Raw genomic sequence first — 13,067 nt, forward strand, 5'->3', positions numbered from 1 at the left:
AAGAATGTAGTGAATTGTATTTGCTCGTTTCTGTTACTTTTCAAGATATCCTAACTTCCCTGCTGAAAAATAAAAGTCTTAACCTGATGAAAAATTTCTTTAGAGATCTTTCTGTGGGGAAGTATTTGATGGTTAGGTTGTGTGAGCTTGTCTTGCAGACGGATACTACATATAGCAGTGTTCTTAATTTTAGTTTTTGCTAAAATTACACCTGAACAGTTTCCTGACCCAATTAGTGTTGCTGTTTTTTTCCTCTAATTCTTATCATATTCTTCCTGACATAGCCCATATCATTCTTCTGCATCTACAGCAAAAGGCCTCTGCTCTTGGTAGATATCCCTGACTTCAGATACTCAACTTTCGAAGGCTGACTTGGGCAGTTTGCTTTAGGTTCCCTGTATAAGGAAGAAACCTGTGCGTATTTAGGATGGAAGGAGTGGTGGTTTGGAGATGACAGTCTCCATCTATTGACATGGAGAACTTGGACAACTCAATATCTCCCATTTTAGACAACTGAAGTTAGGGGAGATGAAGTCCATTGGAGGCCCATTCAGGCCGAAGTCTGCCTGCCCTGATATTCTTGTGCATTCTTGTACATTGTTAAAATATTTGTAGCATTACCTTTCAAGTTATGTAATTTACAACTTAGAAAAGAAATCTGGCAAAGCGGATCCATGCAAATGATCTTCAGCACCAATACAGGTCAGACTGAGCAGCTTCTGCATATTCTGCTGTCCACTCAGATTGTCCTGTGGGATATTATGATTTAAATGTTCTTCAGAGTAATAAAAAGAAGCAGCCACTGAAGGTAGTAAATTAGAGTTTACAGAAGGATTGTCAAAAATATAATTGACTTGAAGGCCAGAAGAACCAAACCCTTCAGAGAACTGCCCTGTTTCATGTAGATGAAACTCCCATCCAGTACTACTCTGTAGGAGCCCACATATAGACATATATTCTGTGATAGATTAGAAAGCCAACAAGCTAAGGTCAGGATGAGGGACAGCCCCATGTACTCGGTGTATCAGGGATACTGTTTTCTTGAATCCTTATTTTTAAATACCATTTTTAAAAAAGTAAAAATTAAGGATATATATCTAAGAAGAGGTTTTAGAGTAGGATTAGTGCACTGAATGGAGTGGCTGTGAATTATTTGGGAGTGTGGGTCATTGGGGCCATGGCAGTGGGACCTACTTCACAGTACAAGAAAACCGTTTCCTTTTTAACCACCTTCCCTGCTGATTTTAGTATTGCATTCTTAGGTCTTACCAATACTGGGATATTTGAATTAGAATTAGCGCTTCTGGAATGCCTTCCCATGTGGAAAAGGTCTATTGTGAAATATATGTGATTTTTTTCTTTTTTGTTCTTTCTACTTTTTTCTATTACAGAACTATTACTTCTCTTTAGAAGTACACAGTATTCCGAAAATAATTTATTACTGTTTCTGAATACTATGTCCTGTTGAGTGGCTGGTGTAGAGCAGCCACAATAGCTACCCTGAATTTATTTCCTTGTGTAGTCAAGAACTTGAATGTCTATTACTTACTTCACACACCTGTATTCAAGAAGGTGATGCACACACAAGCTGTTCAGTGCTCAGACTTGCAGAAAGCTGTAAGATACTTTGTGTAAAGTCTTCAGAGATTGTAGATGTTAAAACTAAAAAGGACTGCTGAGCATGTGTATGATGTTTTTACCCCCTAAAGGCTTATAATTTGGACAGATACATGCCTGATACAAACCCCCCTGCATCCCTGCCAAATTTCAAATCTGATGTTTTAGAACAGAGCTATTCAAAGCAAATGCTTCCAGATTTTGTTTGTGTAGCCAAAATTTTTTTTTCTTGTGTTCAGAACCACCCGAAACAGAAACAGTTGTTTCTTTTTTTTTTTTCCCTTCCCCCCCTTTTAATTTCAGCCAATAGGTGGTAGGAACAAAAACCTCCAGCCCAGTCTCAAAGTTTGACAAAGCTGTCTCACCTGAAGATAGCTTCTTTAGCAGGGTTTCTTAAGCTTCCCTATATAAGGAAGGCTGATTGCACCACCTGTTAAAACATTAATAATACTGTAATTTGTGAGGAGAAGCAGCTCGCAGGTTGACAGATCGGGGCCCTGAACCCCAGTACTGCTGGAGTTACTCTGCAGGTTACTTTCTGAACGTTGTTGACAGAACCTGTCCCCTTTGTGTGCTCCCAAACGCATGGTTCATGTGCTGGAGTGCATAACCTGGTCATTGCAGCGTAGGCTGCGTGATTCTCACGGCTCAAGAAATGAATTATGCAAAGCAAAAATACCTGAGTTGTGGAGTTTTCTTTCTGAGTTTCAGCATTTTCATATCTTTTGAAATGGCGAATGTGACAGGCACTGTTAGTGCAGAGTTGCTATTTGTTCTTCCCCATCTTCTCCCTCTGAAGTTTTAAATGAGTTTCAGAAATCTGAAAATGGTTTTAACATTGACGCTATTTGCACTCTACAACTGTTTGCAGCAAAGAGTTTGTCATTTCATTAAAGTTTCAAGAAAACAATTTGATGTTCACTCCTTTTTCCCTCCTTCCCCTTTAGCCCTCTGAACTGTTGCACATTCTGCCCCTGAGTGATTTGACCAGTAAAAGTTGAAAGAAAATCACTGTTCTTCAGGGGACACAAATTTCTTGCAAGTTAGTACAGGATTTCCAACTCTGGCTGAAAGTTTACAGCAGTTTGTCCAGAAGTTGCCCCGTACCCATCTGTATCGGCGCTGCTCTGTTCCCTGTGTGCCCAGTAGCAAGTTGCCAGGCTGACATGCTCAGCCAACTCTGGAAAATCGGGCTCTGAGCAGACTTGGTCAGAACCCTTCCCTGGAGGTAGAGCTTTGCAGTAAAACTTGGAAACCTCTCTGGGTCCGTGTCACCAAGCTCCCCTTTGGGAGCCACACCTGAGTAAACGTGTGCGGTGCTGAACCTCAGCCCTGCAAACCTGGACAAGCCAGACGTGACGCGCTCTGGATTGTCTCTTCATTTTAGTGAAAGGAAGAAAGGTAGTTGTGGTAGTAATGGCTAGCTGGCCAGCTTTCTGGTCCTTTGTGGGTTGGTCCACCTGTAAAGCTGAAAACAAGAATCATCCTTAACTTTACCAATGTAAGTGCAGGCAGAAGATAAGGAGTCTTGAAAGCTGTACCATTTTGACTGCAATGACTTTTAAAAATATCTATGTTTCCCTTGGTTTGTACACAATTATTCAAGTATAAAAGACCTCTGCACCACTTTAACAGCATCAAGCCTGTATTGGGCAGATTAAGAAAATAATCACGTATGTAAACATTGTCATTGATCTGGATTAACTTTCAGGTTTGTGACCGAAGCCTGTGAAGCACTTGTAGCATCTCACCGATGTGGGGTCTCGCTTCAATTGCTGCTCCTTTCCAAACACTCCTTTGGTTTGCTCTCATTGCAGCACCGTTGGTGCTTTGCAAGCTCCACCATTGTTACAATGGCAGATGTTATTCAGTGGATGTTTTAGCTGAGCTGGCTCTTTTTTTAGTGGTATGAACTCAAGTGGAAAATCTTCAAGAGAATTACTCAGTGTATAACACTCCTCATACTCGTAAGTCGCAGGATTGGGGCCATAATTTACACAATCAACTTCATTAATCATGAAATGCAGGCTTTAAGGTTTCCAGGATATCAGGTCTTCTGCACAGAGTATCATTTATATTTATTTTATATGTAACAACAGAAAGCCAGCTCCAGTCTCTATCAAAATCCATAGGAGATGAAGTCAAAAGGTCTCTTCTACTTAAGCCCCAGGTGTGCCCTCAGGTTCTCCAGCACGATTACTCTATGTGTAACTACAATGACTTGCAACAAATGTGATGTCCAGTAGCATTTAGGAAAGAAATTGGTGGAAAATATAGCTGTGAAAATACAGCTCGTGACACTCTCGGGTCTTGACTTTTGGTCGGTGCAGCTGTACAGTTTTAATTTTAGCAGTTACATTTGATTCTGTTAAAGAGCCAGCTCCGTTAGGTGAAACTTGGAAACATGCAGGTGTTCTTGCACCTCCAAAACATGCAGTGAGGCTCTTTTACAATTTATGTGTTTTCTGTCAGAATTGGCCCATTGCCTTAGGAAGGTTAACCCAGCTTTTAGCTGGAAATTTATCTTAGATGATGTTGAAGGATTTAGAGACAATTTAGGAGCTATAGCTCAAATAGGAAAAAGGGCCTCGAGGTATTTCTGAGCTCTTCAGTTTTTCCTTCCCACTCAGGTGGTTTTCCAGACGGAATGTTTGATTTCCCAGGCTTTGGCCCTAGTATGTTTTGATAGAAAAATCTCAAAGGCCTTTCAATTAAATGTGTAAGTAATCACTCAGTTTTAAAGGACACCATTTAGGGAAGCGCAGATTTCTGTTTAAATTGAGGGAAGCCCAGCTGCTGCTTTCTAGCTTTCCAGAAAATGGCTTGAAAAGCTATGTGTTGCTAACACAGTATTGCTTATAGGTTGGTATGTTTTTGCAGAGCATGTCCTTTGTACCTACACTTTTAAATAATCGTAGCCTTTTAGAAATTGCCTCTTAGAATTTTTACATTAAGCACTGGTGGGAGAGCATATTTTGATATCTACTTAAATTTTAAGAATTGAGTCAATAAGGGCTGTTTCTGTTATGAAAGATCTGCTTGCAGGTATCATAAGTTTGGGGGTGCTATCATTGTGTATGGAAGAAGTTTTGTTTTTATTAAATAAAAATGTCAGGAACTATCTTCCTTGAACTCTGTACATTAATCTTCAGATGGAAGGCAAAGATTCATTTTTTGGACTGATCTTTTTTAATGTTTTCAGTGTAATCTTAAATTGTTTTTGTTTTCTCTTTGCCCCTCATTCTTTTTCATTATAACTTAAAAACATAGAAGTCCGTTACTAGAATATGTTCTGTTGAACCTAAGCATTGCATCTGTTGCTGCAAGCCAATGAGAAATGGAATTATTTCTGCACAAGCCTCTTCTGGCATTAGAAAGTGGGTTTTGATGAAGAAACAGCCATTGTAGGGGTTGCTTGTTTTATCATTAAATACTTTTATGTACTAACTTTTGAGCTTTGAGTTTTCCCCAAGTTTCCTCACACATATGCAACTTATCTAAATTGCATGGTTCAGAAATGCTCACATTTTTACACTGAAACATCCAAACAATTTACTGCCGTGTCTGTGACCCCACAGGTCAGAATCTGTTTGAGGATTCGCTGGAATAGCTCACATTGTCCAGAACTGCACCTTTGTGTTGCTAAGCTCACTCTGTACAGTATCCAAAGTAGACTTTGACATTAAATCTGAAATTTTACACTTAGAAACATTTATTATATGCATCTTTATGAAAAACAATGTAAGTTGCACTTTTCTGACAGTTCTGTGTTTAAGTAAGGTATCTAGAGCAGCTTGTTTATGTCTGGCTTGCTTTGTCTTCTGTTTCTGGTTCTTACAGCATCACCTCCATTGTAAAGATTTTGCAGTCTTTGGGGGTGAGATGGGCACAATCCCAATACTGAACTGTGCTTTGTAGGAGACAGTAGTCAATATAGCTACTCTTGCTTGTGCACTAGACTTTGTTAAAAAAAAAAAAAAAAAAAGAAAGAAAAACAAACTCTTAGCACTCAAACACCCAAAGAAACTAAATTTAGTTTTGTGAAGCTGTATGTATATAAAAACCTGTGGCTTTGATTATTGTTTCAGATTATACATCTTTTTTTTTTTCCTCTTCTCTCCCCAGGGCCGATTACTGGAAATCTCAGCCAAAAAAGTTCTGCGATTACTGCAAGTGCTGGATAGCAGACAACAGACCTGTATGATGGTCTATCATACTATGTCAATGATTTTGAAATACTAGGAATTTTAATTACAGGCTATTAGCATCACTTTTCATAATAATCTATTGATGCATGAAATTTGTTGTTTAAAAATGCCTTTGTAATACTTGCGCTATTTAAAATACTTTATGTGAGAGCCAGATACCTGCATACAAGATGGTGTGTGCTGTTCTACTTGGCAGTACAGATAAGAACTGAAATATCTGACCCTGCTTTTTCTTCAGGTTCTGTAACTTAATGCTTGATCTGTCTTGAAACTTTGTCCATGCCTGTTCTTAGCCTTTGTATGCAAGTAGAAAGCAAAACCTGGCATACGTGCTGTTTGTTAGGCCTGGTACAGCCAGTGTTTTAAGCATTTAAAGCAGGTTTCTTTCATTTCACATAGCCCACAGAAATATTACTGGGTTACAGAAAGGTGCTTCTAACTAGCAGATGCCTTTTGCAGACTACTGGACCCATTGGTTTCTCACTTAGAAACAAGTTTTGCAGTCCTGACGCAATGCCAGGGGTACTCCTGGAGCTGAGCTTCATCTGGCTTACAATTAGATACCTGCAGTTCAGAATGACAAGCGTGAGCTAATTGGTTTAGGTTGTAAGAGAAATACATGTTAAAGGGGGGGATTTGGGTAACTTATAAACTCTGTCTTTAAATGAAGTGAATTGTCCCCTGAATGTGCATCCTCTACACATCAGTTTATGCAAGGAAATTCTAGGGTTACTAGGTCAGGCTTAGGCACCTAACATTTGAACACCTAAATGAGTTCGGATGTTTTTTGTGAGAACTGCCTGAGAACTTCCACTGTTGTACCTGTAGAGCTTCTGAACCCCCAGTTCCTACTGGCTTCAGTCTTCCTGGCAGCTTTTTGGCTTGCAGACTGTTCTGTTGTCCTCAGTTACCCACCTCTCCCACCTTGCCTTTTCCTCTCTCAGAATTGTGGCTCTGCAGTCCTAGTTCATGGGATGTTTGTGGAGCATAGCATAATCTAATTAAGGACCATAGCTAATATTTGAAACTCTTAAATAAGCCATATGGTTTTTTAAAGTTTGCATGAAAACAGAGAGGGTAAAAAAAAAATCAAGGGATAATACTTGGAAGGATAGCATGGGGAGGGAGCCCAGATTCCCTGTTACTTGTCTCTCATATGTATGCTGAACAGTATTATTTGAAAAATTTTAAATCTTATAGATGAAGACTGAAATTTTATGTTACCATTTTGGAGTGTTACTGATTTTTCATCATTTTATGTTGAGTGTTTCTCAGTGTTCCTGAATTCCTATAGCCATTTTATAGCTGTAGTGTTTGCTGTAAGTGTTTTCAGAACAGGTTACATTTAGGCTTGTTCAACTAAGAACTAAAATCAACTAAATTAAAATTGTATAATACCTATTATTTTTCTTGTTTTTTCTTGCTTTTAAGAGCATTGAGTTTCACGAAAGAGGAAAGAATCATAAAGAAAATGTGGCAAAAAGAATTAGTGAGGTAACTCAAATATCTTATTTGCACGAATACTTATTTTTAATCATTCATTATCAGACTTAATTTATTCTCTTGTGTTTTTTGTTTTGTTTTAGATTAAAAAGAAAAGCTTGGAAAAAGCAAAAGAAGAAGAAGACATGTCAAAAGAATTTGCAGCAATGGAGGAGGCTGCAATGAAAGCATATCAAGAAGATTTGAAAAGGCTTGGAATTAAGCCAGGTAGTTCATATAGCTGCCAAAGGATTAAAGACAGAATTCAAATAATATTGAATAGGAATGTTTTTTTCTTAAATTAGGTTTTAGGAACATGGCCTCCAGGACTGTATTTGCTCATTTAAAAAAAGGAGTCTGCAAATTGCCAGTAGTAGAAGTTGTGGTACAGAATTTTTTTTTGCTATGGTGTCCTCTGGTCCATGGAGTAGAAAAATTAAACAATGTGATAACAAAAAATAGGCTGTAGTTGGTGCTTTGAATCAGCAGTGCAGCTTCCCTTAGTTAATTTTATGTTTCATTTTGCCAGTAGGAGACAAAAGTTCCTACTGAGTAGGATAGGTTGGGTTCCCACTGGTGTCAAACAGTCGAGATAAGAATCTCCTACTCAGCTTCCAGTTCAGCAAGTACCTTTGTGCTGTCCGTGTGAAGACATATTGTCCTTTAAAAACAGTTTGTAGTTCAAAGCTTCTGTAGAAGCTGTCTTTTTCGTAACTATTAGTTTCTTTTTTGTTATTTAGTTAGAGCTCATTGGTCCTTACGGTTTTTCTGTTTATGTTACTCATCTTTTGATATTTGGACTTTCTTACAACACTAGTATTGCTGTGACGCAAGATTCTTTGAATATCATCTTTTAAGTTTACCTGCTATGACTGTAATACTAATGAGTGAAAATACTCATAAGAACAAAATTTCCTATTTGCTCTTGCTCAAGAGTGACTAATACTTGAGCTCAGATTATTACTCTCTTTTTTTAAAGGTTTTATTATTTTCTTTAAGATGATGTAGGTCCTAGTTCGACGCAGAGTAAAACACAGAGTAACACAGTGGAAACTAAAGGAAAGAAAGAGAAGAAAGAGAAGAAGGAAAAGAAGGAAAAGAAAGAAAAGAAAAAAAAGACACCTCAGGACACCTCAATGCCACCAAAAACTGAAACGAAGGAGTGGGTGCAAGGATTTTCTCCCGAAGGCTATACATATTACTACAACACAAGAACAGGAGGTAAAAACTAATAAGGAGCAAATGCAGATACAGTTATTGGATATAAATGAGGAAAGACTACCTGCATTTTTTTACTCTTCTGCTCGCTCAGTAGTAAGCTGATTATTAAAATGTAAACAATTAGGTGGAGTTTTGATATTTAGCGTTCGAGACTTAGGCATCCAGAACTTCAGACTGGTTTTGCTGTTTGTTAATAATGGGAGAATGCAGTAATTCCACAGTTTCTGGAAATGTTTAGCCTTTCAGAGGTCAAGTATGCAAAAGATAACTGTGGTCTTCCTAAAGAAGCTTTCTTATCAAGAAAGTGAAAGAAATTGATTGTGCCCAAGTAAATTAGAGCGGTTGTGGATTGCTGTCTGAATGTTTCTTTCCACTTTTACAGGATTTATTTAACTGACTGACTTCTGTTGAGGAGCAATGTGTCATTATCTACTTTAGAACAGAAAAGCAACCTTTTTTACGATGAATGAGAATATTACAAACTGTTTCTTATAAATTAAAGGATTGACATTAGTATTTAGCTTAGTCTTTCCTCATACAAGATAACTTTCAAAAGGTGAAAATCTTGGGTGTTTGGTTTCTTCTGGCCTATGCTACCATTTAAAAAAAAAACCACACTTTTTTGGTACCAAAATTCCAGTATCTCTGTATCAGCCATAGTTTAATGGAGTCTGGAAGGTGATTCGTCCTGGTAAAGCCAACTGTAATTATGATACTTTGGTTTATTGTTCATACTGTAGTTTGATCAAGGATGGTTTATATTCCAGTGAGGTGTATCTATATTACTTGTTTGTATGTGTGCACACATCAGTCTTACCCTTTAGATCTGTTTTTTTGTAAATATTATTAAACAGGATTGAATGATGGGTGAAGTAATGGTTTTGTTTTTTAAGAATCACAGTGGGAGAAACCTAAAGGATTCAAAGGCAACTCTCAAAACTCACAAACGGTAATCAAATACTGTTATTCATACTTTCTTTTGTCCTTGTAAACACTTACAACAAATAAGCTAAGCGATTTGCAAGTTTTCTGATTGCAGAAGATAAATTGTTTGCTCTTAGTAAACTTAGGAAAACATAATTTGAATATATAGAATGTTTTAAGATATACTTGATGAAAACTGAATTTTTACTATACAAATCTTTTTTGGCTACTTTGTTTATCAAGGGAAGAGAAGTGATAGTGGCAGTTGTGTTTTTACAGAATATGCTTTTTTGATGCTTCAGCCCTTAAAATTGAAAGCTTTTGGGAAATTCTGAATAAATTCTGTTCAGTACTTTGTGAATGAAATGTAATTTAAAAAATTAAATCTTACACATTTGAAATAGTTAATACTCCTTTATCTTAGGAAACATTGAGATTGCATTGTCAGATAGTTTTAAAAAAAAGTGCCTATTTTTTGTGTTTGCTTTAGGATACAGTTATGTGATAATTTGTCTTTTTCCTATGTTTCTTATGGTCTTGTAACGTATGTGCAAGCAACCTTTTAGCATATTACTTTATTTTCGTTATTTCAGGCACAGGAAAACTTGCAGAATAGTTAAAGGACAGGAAGATTTCTTCTTATTATTAATGGGATTTCCCCTGATACTTATCACTCCAGGATTTTTGTGCTTCACAACATTAAAAATAAGATTTTTACAACACTCCTGTGAAGTGATGTTACGTTTCCCAATTTTCAAGATAGGTGTCTCATGTACAGTCTAATTTAAAGTCAGTTTTGTTTGCTAATGTTGGATTTTGTGTTGGAGATCAAAAAAGCCTGCCTTTTTCAGAGTGCTTGATGTTCTGTAGGTCTCTGTTGTCCCATCTCACGAGGTAGCCTATGCTTGGTACTGGTTTACTTACAGTCAGAGGAAAAAATGGTTATAATTGTGTATATTTTTAGGCAATACAGTCAATTCACAAAGTGTACATGAAGTCTTGTCTGTATTCCATCTCTTGTTAAGGCAGTGTTTTATCTCAAAAATGCAGGCTTTTTCCAGCCAGTGTTCATTCCCGAGAGACTGCACACTTTGTGTCAGAGCTGCCCATCACGTGCTACTCTGGCCTTCTGATCTCTTTATCCTGCGATTTTGCACACCTTGTTAACCAGCACTTCAACTTTATCTTTTCAGGAAAGGTGTAGCTTTGCAGTATTTATAAGCCAGCCTTAGTGTAGCCTTCCACTAAAAGAGGTGGTCCTGTGACTAATCTTATATGGTCCTTGGTGGGAATTGGCCCTGACAGTGAACTAGTTCAGGGAGCGAAGACATCAGAGTTTCGGCTAGTGCTTTGTAGGCTTATTTCCTTGCCATCAGCTGTCTGGGTAATTGGAGAAATGCCAGCGCAAGGGAGAGCAGAAGGAGGGCAGAGGGAGCTCCCTTCTTGGCAACAATTTTAAGTTAGTTCATCTCAGCTATATCATAAACATACACCTGCAGCCTCAGATATCTTTCTAATGCCACATGGCTGTATTTTGCCATTCCTCCCTCACCCTGCTTGGTGAGTTTGTGGTGTCTTGAGTTATTTTCGCTATTGCTAAAAACAAGCATTTGATTGCTCCCTTATTTAGTCTGAGCTAAAGATATTGGGAACATTCCAGATCTCTAACAAGGACTCAATGCCCAGAAATTAAAGGGCATGCTTGCAATATGTAGTGCAAGTGGCCCTCCTTGGTTTACAGCACGTTAGCGTGCTGCTCAGACCTTGTAAGAGGTGGAGAGAACAGAGTAATGAAAAGACGTGTTGAAGGCTACCTATAACTTCAGTTAGAGTGACATGTAGTAGGATACTCAGTGTACTTAGTGTCAAATATCTGCTGAAAACCTCTAAAAACCAGGTCTAAAATGCCCAGGATCTAACTCTAACAAAAAAAATGGGTTGTACTTCAGACTAGTTTTTTGTCATCTTTCTACTTACATAAAATTAATTTTCCTTTTGCTACTTTTGTTGAAACTAGCACACTGAAACTTTCAGAACAAAAACCTTGAGGAAGCTTGCTCACTGAAGGCTTTCTTGCCTTTGCCTGCTCTGAGCCTACTGGTACAATTTTTCCTGTTTACAGAGCGGGTGCGAGAACTTTAACTTCTAGTGGTGTTGTGTTTTTTTTTTTAAAGAAACAACAAAGTTTAATAGAGTATTAAGCAAATGTATAGGCATGTGTGTGCAGAAGCCTATCTATATGTGCCTGTATACACATACACATAGATATTTATTAATGGAAAGATAATGTATGGTGAAGCTGCATAGATATTCTGTCTAATGCAGGGAAGCAGGCAGTACTTAAGGAGCAGTGAAGTAGTTTTATGTGTAAGTGTTGATGAAAATCAGGTACTTAAGGAAGATGTTAAGTCATGTGTAATGACTGAGTATCTAGCTGTGGCTAATTCTGCAAAACATCTTCATTTTAATTACACATCCACAAAGACATACCAGCAACTTCTGCCACATTTCATATGTATTTATTAATCAGTAGGGAAAAACAGTGCTTTGTTGAAATGGGTGCTTTACTAAAGAAGTAAATTCATTGGCATGCCTTCCTGCAAAGTTTGATTCTTCAGTTATTTTTGGTGAAGATCTATTTCAGGATAAATTTTAGAAGGCTTTTTTCATTTGTTTGTGTTTAATTTGTGATACTGGTTTTCTGTAGCCCTCACAAAACCCTGAGTCTTTCAGAGAAATTTTTTATCAATCTCTACTAAAGATGGTGACACAAACAGGAAATTAGAACCTCAGGGGTGAATACTCTGGAAAATAAAAAACATATAAAATAATGGTCTATATAATAATTTGAACTCTATGGCAACATTTACTGTACTGCTTCATACTGATCATCCACTGTTTGAAAAAAATTGTGTATGTGCATTTGCAGTATTTTAAGTTAAGCAATTCAGTCCCATTTGAGTCAAAAGGAATACTTTCTAGCAACTTCAGGGGTTCAAGCTTTTAAAACAGTAAAATTAGCACAAACAAAAAAATACTCAAGAGTTGAATAGTCTTACAAGTGATATTTTGGCTGATCCTTAAAACTTTTTAAAGTAGCCCCTCTATGTTTTTCGTAGGCAGCAGAGTGGGTAGAAGGTGTCACTGAAGATGGTCATACCTATTACTATAACACACAAACAGGAGGTAAGAACAGCTTGTTTTCCAGTTAAGCTCTGTTTCAGAAGAGAAGGTTTTCAGAGAAACATTTTGTTCTGCAAGTAACTTCATTTTAAGGCCATTACTGAGTTTTGTATTTTTTAAGCTGCTACCTTAGTTGAAATATACTCGTTGCTTAAGTCAGTGCTGGCTTTATAGCTGTATTGTCAGTGTGTATACATTTGTTTCATAGGGGTTTTTTTTAGACATTCAACTTACAACTCTAAACTATGGGTTCTTCTTTTCTACATATATATTGAAATTATAGTTTGGAAACCAGAAAGGGGCAGGATTTTGCTTTGACAGGTATGTAGGACTGAATAAGACTCTCCTAAACTTTTCCTCTTGCTGACATAGCATTGATAAGAGAGTCTAGAAACTTAACCTTCTACTTGTTTTGCCTGTTTTTTTCCCTAC

At 37.4% G+C, this 13,067-nt stretch overlaps 1 protein-coding gene across 1 annotated transcript in view; it reads left to right on the forward strand.

The window, feature by feature from the left end:
• Nucleotides 1-5,742: 5,742 nt before the first annotated feature.
• Nucleotides 5,743-13,067, forward strand: part of WBP4 (WW domain binding protein 4) — a gene marked incomplete at its 5' end in the record, with an annotated part of 13,336 nt that continues 6,011 nt past the window's right edge. Inside the window, 6 exons of the mRNA XM_009704258.1 lie at nucleotides 5,743-5,815; nucleotides 7,257-7,319; nucleotides 7,412-7,535; nucleotides 8,307-8,528; nucleotides 9,422-9,477; nucleotides 12,572-12,638. Coding sequence (XP_009702560.1) covers nucleotides 5,743-5,815; nucleotides 7,257-7,319; nucleotides 7,412-7,535; nucleotides 8,307-8,528; nucleotides 9,422-9,477; nucleotides 12,572-12,638 — 605 coding nt within the window. The remainder of the gene's footprint in view (nucleotides 5,816-7,256; nucleotides 7,320-7,411; nucleotides 7,536-8,306; nucleotides 8,529-9,421; nucleotides 9,478-12,571; nucleotides 12,639-13,067) is intronic.

Source organism: Cariama cristata, unplaced genomic scaffold (genome assembly GCF_000690535.1).
Source record: "Cariama cristata isolate BGI_N322 unplaced genomic scaffold, ASM69053v1 scaffold6297, whole genome shotgun sequence".
Lineage (NCBI taxonomy): Eukaryota > Metazoa > Chordata > Aves > Cariamiformes > Cariamidae > Cariama > Cariama cristata.